This window comes from Oncorhynchus tshawytscha, linkage group LG33, assembly GCF_018296145.1.
Source record: "Oncorhynchus tshawytscha isolate Ot180627B linkage group LG33, Otsh_v2.0, whole genome shotgun sequence".
Taxonomy (NCBI): domain Eukaryota; kingdom Metazoa; phylum Chordata; class Actinopteri; order Salmoniformes; family Salmonidae; genus Oncorhynchus; species Oncorhynchus tshawytscha.
In genome coordinates, this window is record NC_056461.1 from 46533458 (window position 1) to 46541689 (window position 8232).

The 8232-nt window shown below is 48.5% G+C and overlaps 1 protein-coding gene across 1 annotated transcript in view; it reads left to right on the forward strand.

Annotated features, from left to right (window-relative positions):
- LOC112230721 (protocadherin-16) overlaps nt 1-4528 on the forward strand; it is a 280642-nt gene extending 276114 nt beyond the window's left edge. The window contains 3 exon segments of the mRNA XM_042311192.1: nt 1012-1421; nt 1653-3587; nt 3590-4528. Coding sequence (XP_042167126.1) covers nt 1012-1421; nt 1653-3587; nt 3590-3714 — 2470 coding nt within the window. The 3' untranslated portion in view covers nt 3715-4528.
- The last annotated feature ends 3704 nt before the right edge of the window (nt 4529-8232 follow it).

The window sequence follows — 8232 nt, forward strand, 5'->3', positions numbered from 1 at the left end:
CAGAGTACAGGTAGGTCCTGTCTTCCACCAATCAGAGTACAGATAGGTCCCGTCTTCCACCAATCAGAGTACAGGTAGGTCCCGTCTTCCACCAATCAGAGTACAGGTAGGACACAACTCTCCCTTCTTCCACCAATTGAAGTACAGGTAGGACTTCCACCAATCAGAGTACAGGTAGGTCCCGTCTTCCACCAATTGATTGTACAGGTAGGTCCTGTTTTCCACCAATCAGAGTACAGGTAGGTCCTGTCATCTACCAATAGGTGGCTGTCATCTTTTTTTTAATCATGATTAAGGGTAGATCCTGCACAGATGAATTGGCTTTGAGCAGTTTCTGTATCTAGCATATCCTGTCATGTTTACAATAAGTCTAGTTACTCTACAGATATATGAAGCTAGTTGCTCTACAGATATATGAAGCTAGTTATTCTTCAGATATATGAAGCTAGTTACTATATAGATATATGAAGCTAGTTACTATATAGATATATGAAGCTAGTTACTCTATAGATATATGAAGCTACTTACTATATAGATAAATGAAGCTAGTTACTATATAGATAAATGAAGCTAGTTACTCTATAGATAAATGAAGCTAGTTACTATATAGATAAATTAAGCTAGTTACTCTATAGATATAGTTAAAAAGTACATTTAACCAGGCAGGTCAGTTAAGAACAAATTCTTATTTTACAATGACGGCCTACCCCGGCCAAACCCTCCCCTAACCCGCACGCCTCTGGGCCAATTGTGCGCCGCCCTATGGCACTCCCGATCACGGCCAGTTGTGATATAGCCCGGGAACGAACCAAGGTCTGTAGTGGCGCCTCTAGCACTGACATACAGTGCCTTAGAATGCTGCGCCTCTCGGGAACCCTTTAGGGCCCTATAGATACATGAAGCTAATAAATACTATACATGCAAATGTAACATATAATATGTTAATGTTAAGCGTTACCAATTGTTTATTATTCTAATCCAAATGATTTATTCTGATCATTGTGTTTCCAGGGCGACAGTGTTGGAGGACTCCATCCCCGGGGCGACCATCCTGACCCTGGAGGCCATGGACGCTGATTTCTCTCGGGACAACTGCGGCTTCGACTTCGCCATCGCCAATGGCAACACCGGGAACGTCTTCCAGATCGAGAGCAGCGTGCGCTTCCTGGAGGGGCGGGGCTTCCAGACCGTAGGGACGCTCCTATTGGCCGAGGTGCTGGACTTCGAGGCCGTGCCCCTCTATAACCTGACGGTGGTGGTGTCGGACAGAGGGGTTCCACAGAGGAGTTCTAGCGTTGCCGCGGTGATAACCGTTGGCGATGTAAACGATAACCCGCCGGCGTTTGGCAGGGCGGAGTACGCTGTGTCACTGAGTGAAGGAGCTGGCGCCGGGACGGAGATAATACGACTCACTGCCACAGGTGAGGGAATAGGTGCACACACACACACACACAGAAATTAAAACGGTGGAGAGGAGATGGGTTCTGATAATGGAGACCATTTTTTTTCTGAAATGTCTCCGTATCTTCATGTCATTCTTGTTGTGCAGCTTCAAACATCTGTTTGTTTTATTATGACACTGTGTTAAATGCTTTTCTTTCTGTCCTTCTCCCCCCCATCCATCTCTCCCTGAATCTCTCCCTTTCCCCCAGACCCAGACTCTGCCCCCAACGCAGAGGTCCAGTATAGTATCAGCTCAGGCGATGAGATGGACCTGTTCACCATCGACCAGTGGACCGGGGCGCTGCGGTTACAGCGACAGCTCGACCGCGAGCACCAGTCCTCCCACGTGGTCATCGTCCAGGCCTCGGATGGCCACGGTCACGTCGCCCTGACCCCGATCAGCGTAGAGGTCAAAGATGTGAATGATAACAGACCGTTCTTCCCCATCGAGACTCTGACGGCTAGCATCAGAGAGAACCAGCCGGTCAACTCAGCCGTGACCATACTCCACGCCATAGACCACGACACTGGGATGTACGGCCAGCTGAGATACTACATGGTGGAGCAAGGTCAAGGGTCAGGAGTTACAGGGCGAGAGGCCTTCACCGTGGACCAGAGTTCAGGAGAGGTCAGGGCTAAGGTGACTTTTGACTTTGAGAAGGTCAACTCATTTAATTTTGTTGCTCTGGCGATGGACGCCGGTAACCACTCGGCCACGGTGACGGTCCAGGTGTACGTGACTGGTGAGGATGAGTACGACCCACTCTTCGTCTCCCCAGAGTTCTCGTTTGAGGTTCCAGAGGGGGCGAAGAGGGGCCAGAGCATCGGACAGGTCCAGGCAAACGACGAGGACGGAGGTGTAGACGGTATCGTCCTCTTCTCGCTCCCAAGCTCCTCCCTGTACTTTGACGTCAACAAAACAACCGGGGTGGTTTTCCTCAAGATGGACGGGTCTTCTAGTCGCAGCAGCAGCAGCGGGTTAGGGGGGCGGTCCAAAAGGGAGACCAGGACCATGACACTGGACGTTCACGCCCACAGCCCTCTGGACACGTCCCGGGTCACCACGGCCCAGCTGACCATCGATGTGACCAACACGTCCTTCGGCCTGGGGGCAGACCTCAACGTCCTGCTGATTATCATCATCGCCGTGTCCCTGGGGGTCGTCGTGCTACTGGTGGTCATGGCGGTGGTCATCTTCCTGCTCAAGTCAAAGAGACGCAGGAAGAACAAAGGACGGGACAACAGTGCCGTGGCCTCGGGAACCACTCTGCAGAAACTGGACGATTCCAAATCTGGAGGATCTGAGAGGATCTATCATCAGACGTTACCGGGGTACGCCGGTGACCAAGGTGGAGCAGGGGCCTATCCCCGGGGGGGTTCCCTTGACCCCTCCCACTCCAGCGGCCGTGGCTCAGCCGAGGCGGCGGAGGACGATGAGATCAGGATGATCAATGAGTACCCCCGCGTAGCGTCCATCTCCTCGTCCATGCAGGAGCACATCTCAGCCCGCGGGCCGGACTCTGGCATCCAGCAGGACGCTGACCAGCTGTCGGACATCTCCTGTGAGCCGGCCGCCCTGGAAGGAAGCACCTGGTTCAAAGGCAAGAAGCTGGGAGGGAGTCTCAGCGGGACCATGCTGTCTGGACAGCTACCTGTCTACAGAGACGAGCTGGGAGGAGGGTACCTGGGGGTGGGGAGGGGACTCAACATCTCCCATCCTAAAGATTACGCCTTCCCAGAGGACGGGAAGCCCTCTGTAGACGGGTCCCTGACAGCCATAGTGGCCAGTGACGAAGAGCTAAGGGGCAGTTATAACTGGGACTACCTGCTCAACTGGTGCCCTCAGTTCCAACCACTAGCCAACGTCTTCACGGAGATCGCCAGGCTCAAAGACGAGACAGCCCCACAGAACCAGACCAACCCACGCCAGCCCTTCCAGCCCAAAGCCAAGACGGACCCCAAGCCTCGCATCGACCCACCGCCCCTCATCACTGCCGTGGCCCACCCTGGGGCCAAGTCCGTCCCCCCGAAGGTCCCTGTCATCGGACGCACCTTCCCCCACCTGGCCACCCTACGGCGGTCCCCCATCAGCCACGAGGGCTCCATCTCCTCAGCAGCCATGTCCCCCAGCTTCTCCCCCTCTCTGTCCCCCTCGCCGCCCGCTCCCCCGCCGTCTCCCCCTTCGGAGTAACCCAGGGCCCCTCGACCTCCATGATCAGTACCAGGGATCCCATGCTGGACCACAGCCCCGATCACGAGATGAGGATCTGAGGATGACGTTGTTTTAGGTTTTTTAGAGACGTTTCTATAATTTATGTTTTATCAACGTAAAGGGTGCTGAGATCTGGATGTTATATCAGCTCCTATGACACGTGAGAAAGTTGAAGGAAGTGTTTTTGGCTTTAGAGACATGTTTCTCTGATGTAGTTTTTTTAATAATCTGACAATGTGATTGGTTCTCAGATCTGAACCTTATTTCAGCTCCTAGGACAGATGAGGAGATGAAGTGTTTTCGGCTTTAGAGACATGTTTCTCTGATGTAGTTTCTCAGATGATTTTTAGGCCATATTTCTTCACAACAGAAGAGGAATATAGTGTGGGAACAGTTTGTATTAGTGAAGACCGAGTGATTGCCAAGATGAGGCTCAAGAAGATGAACACTAATATGATGAGATAGGTCACATTCACCCTCTTTTCTGAAGGGACATGTGGATTATCATTTTCTACAGGATGTTATTTCTCACCCTATGAGTCCTTAGACCTAGATATCCCGATATGTTTTGGTGGACCATGTTGTGGGGTTGGGGAAGTTAGCATTGACAACAGACCAGCCATCTCCTCCCCTACTTGTACATCATGACGCAGGCCTCTGAGAATTGCCACAGGGTTAGGAGATTACCCAACCTCTTCGCTTCGAACAACCATGACTTGGATCTAACCCTGCAGCTGCAGACTGACCATCCCTTCAGACAGAGGTCCTTAGTAGAGATAAACTGACGTATCGGCTGCAGACCGACCCTCCCTTCAGACAGAAGGCCCTCAGTGGAGATAAACGGACCTATCGGCTGCAGACTGACCCTCCCTTCAGACAGAAGGCCCTCAGTGGAGATAAACCGACCTATCGGCTGCAGACTGACACTCCCTTCAGAAAGAGGTCCTTAGTAGAGATAAACTGACCTATCGGCTGCAGACTGACCCTCCCTTCAGACAGAGGCCCTCAGTGGAGATAAACTGACATATCGGCTGTAGACTGACACTCCCTTCAGAGAGAAGGCCCTCAGTAGAGATAAACTGACATATCGGCTGCGGACTGACCCTCCCTGCGGACAGAAGGCCCTCTGTCATGAAGTCCATAGACACAGTAGATTTTCAGTCGTTTTCAGGTCCCTCCTCGCTGGCTGGTCAGAGAGATAAAGGATTCTACTATTCCTCTCTTTGACTTCCGTTTCTTCACATTCTAGATCTCCTTTAAAGACTTCAGTGTTCCGTTGTGGTGGTCTCACAAACAAAAGGACTGCTTTACATAACAAAACAAAATGGCTGCTTTCAAAATGGCTGACGTTTCCCCTTCTGTGGATCCAATGGACCAAGAACATGTGTGTTGAAAAATACATTATAAACTAGCCAGTGTTTTGTACATTGGAAACGAGGAACTGAGGCTAATGTTTTCCTTTGTTGCTACGGAAGACGCATTACTTTCTTTCGGTTGTATTTTTTATATATTTTTATATTGACCTTTTGATTTCTGATTTGAAATGCCAGGTTATCGTTTCATTCTATTTAGATATATGTATATTTGTATGTGTGTATGTACGCCAGCCACATTATCTATGTGTTTTTCCTGTCATAGATTTTAGAGAGCCACCATCTTATGTCTTTGTGGACTCGTGACATTTGTGACGTGAGTGAGTGGGGAACGTTTTGTGTTTTGATAATTATTTATATGAAGGAAATGAACTGCTGGCCATGTCGACAGCAGGCAACCACGTTCACGTTTCACCATGCTGTAATTGTATCTGAAAAATGTTTTTTATTTTCTTGTCAGAATGTAGATCTTCTCAAAATCCCGGCAAAGCGATGTAAAGACGATCAGAGATCATTGCCCTCAAACTCTTGTCACCAAAACCAGACCTGTCCTCCTTGTTAGTAAACTGTTATAACTGATATGTAGCGGAGGTGAACCGGACTCACGCTCTTGTGATGAAAATCTACGTCACCCCAGTCCAAGAGGGAATGTCCTCTTGGCTTCATGTTTAAGACGTTGGTTTTCCGTGTTGGAGACCAGGGTTCAGATCCCGCCTGTGACATATACACTAGACTCAGTGTAAGTAAACTGGCTTACACAGCAGCACACATTCTCCATGGAATTCATGGAGAATTCCATTTCCTGTTCACCTCTTGTGTCTTTTGTAACGAAGTGCTTCCGGCTCAACACAAAGGTCAATGGTGTGATGTCATCGCTCCGTATGATGACTTGTAAACTGAGAAGTGGTTCAACTTCATACCATAGAAATACAATGCATAGAACATAGATTGTAGAATGGTTAAAAGGGTTTACACAACTACTTTTAAAGGTAGCAGCACAAGAATTTAACTTCAATTAGACCTGTCACGCTCCCAAATGGTTGCTTCCAAAATCAACATACTGTGTGTTCTATCTATGCATTCTATTTCTATGGTTTCAGTGCTCCAGTTCTAGCTCTGTCGTTAGATGTGTTTTACCAGCAGGTAGGGTAGGTAGACGAGGTTATCCAGGGTCCATGTGTTTCTCTCATCACCCCACCCTCTGTGTCCTCTCCGTGTCCTCTCTACGCTCCCATTGTTTGGGCTCTGTCCTGGACATCTGATAACCTAGCAGGCCAGAGGGCACACAGCTTTACCGCAACACTAGATGTGTCCCAAATTGCACCATATTCCCTATGTAATGCACTACTTTTGACCAGAGGGTTCTGTTCAGAGGGTTCTGTTCAGAGAGATCTGTTCAGAGGATTCTGTTCAGAGAGATCTGTTCAGAGGGTCCTGTTCAGAGAGTTCTGACCAGAGGGTTCTGTTCAGAGGGTTCTGTTCAGAGAGTTCTGACCAGAGGGTTCTGTTCAGAGGGTTCTGTTCAGAGAGATCTGTTCAGAGGGTTCTGTTCAGAGATATCTGTTTAGAGGGTCCTGTTCAGAGAGTTCTGATCAGAGGGTTCTGTTCAGAGAGTTCTGACCAGAGGGTTCTGACCAGAGGGTTCTGTTCAGAGGGTTCTGTTCAGAGGGTTCTGTTCAGAGAGTTCTGACCAGAGGGTTCTGACCAGAGGGTTCTGTTCAGAGGGTTCTGTTCAGAGAGTTCTGTTCAGAGGGTTCTGTTCAGAGAGTTCTGTTCAGAGGGTTCTGACCAGAGGGTTCTGTTCAGAGGGTTCTGTTCAGAGAGTTCTGACCAGAGGGTTCTGACCAGAGGGTTCTGACCAGAGGGTTCTGTTCAGAGAGTTCTGACCAGAGGGTTCTGTTCAGAGGGTTCTGTTCAGAGGGCACTATATAGGTAATATGGTGCCAATTGGGACACACAGACTGTCTTCTCCAGTATTACCTTTCCTGTTGTTTAGTTCAGTGTGTGTTGAGTCAGGGGTGATCAGCAGCAATGTGATGCTCTCCTGTTCCTCACATGCCGCTTTCAAATCAACTGGGAACTCCAATCCTCGTAAATCTCAGACTTATGAATTCAGTGCATTCAAATCAACTGGGAACTCCAATCCTCGTAAATCTCAGACTTTTGAATTCAGTGCATTCAAATCAACTGGGAACTCCAATCCTCGTAAATCTCAGACTTTTGAATTCAGTGCATTCAAATCAACTGGGAACTCCAATCCTCGTAAATCTCAGACTTTTGAATTCAGTGCATTCAAATCAACTGGGAACTCCAATCCTCGTAAATCTCAGACTTATGAATTCAGTGCATTCAAATCAACTGGGAACTCCAATCCTCGTAAATCTCAGACTTTTGAATTCAGTGCATTCAAATCAACTGGGAACTCCAATCCTCGTAAATCTCAGACTTTTGAATTCAGTGCATTCAAATCAACTGGGAACTCCAATCCTCGTAAATCTCAGACTTTTGAATTCAGTGCATTCAAAACAACTGGGAACTCTTCACGAGCTCCGATTGGGGAAAAATTGTTTTGAACGGTCATCCAACTTAGAATTCCAAGTCAGAAACTCGGGCATCTTTCTAGAGCATTGACTTTCCGACCCTGAAGATCACTGACGTCATGATTTGACATAGGTTTTTTTCAGAGTTGCCAGTTGTCTTGAAAGCACCATAAGGGATAGTTTGTTGAACTCTGCTGTGCTGCATGCCTGATGATATAATTCTACCATACCAACAACTGTCTGCCTGCCTCTCGCTAACCTGGCGCTAACTCTGTCAGCCCACTAAACGGGTGGCAGGTAGCCTAGTGGTTAGAGCGATGGGCCAGTAACCAAAAGGTCAAATCCCTGAGCTGACAAGGTAAAAAATATGTCGTTCTGCCCCTGAACAAGGCAGTTAACTCACTGTTTCCCGGTAGGCCGTCATTGTAAATAAGAATTTGTTCTTAACTGACTTGCCCTAGTTCAATAAAGTTTACATTTAAAAACATGGGATGAGCCTGGCCTCTCACTAACCTTGTCAGACCACTAAACATGGGATGAGCCTGGCCTCTCACTAACCTGGTCAGACCACTAAACATGGGATGAGGATAGGGTGCCATAGGGCTCTGGTCTAATGTAGTGCACTATATAGGGAATAGGGTGCCATAGGGCTCTGGTCTAAAGT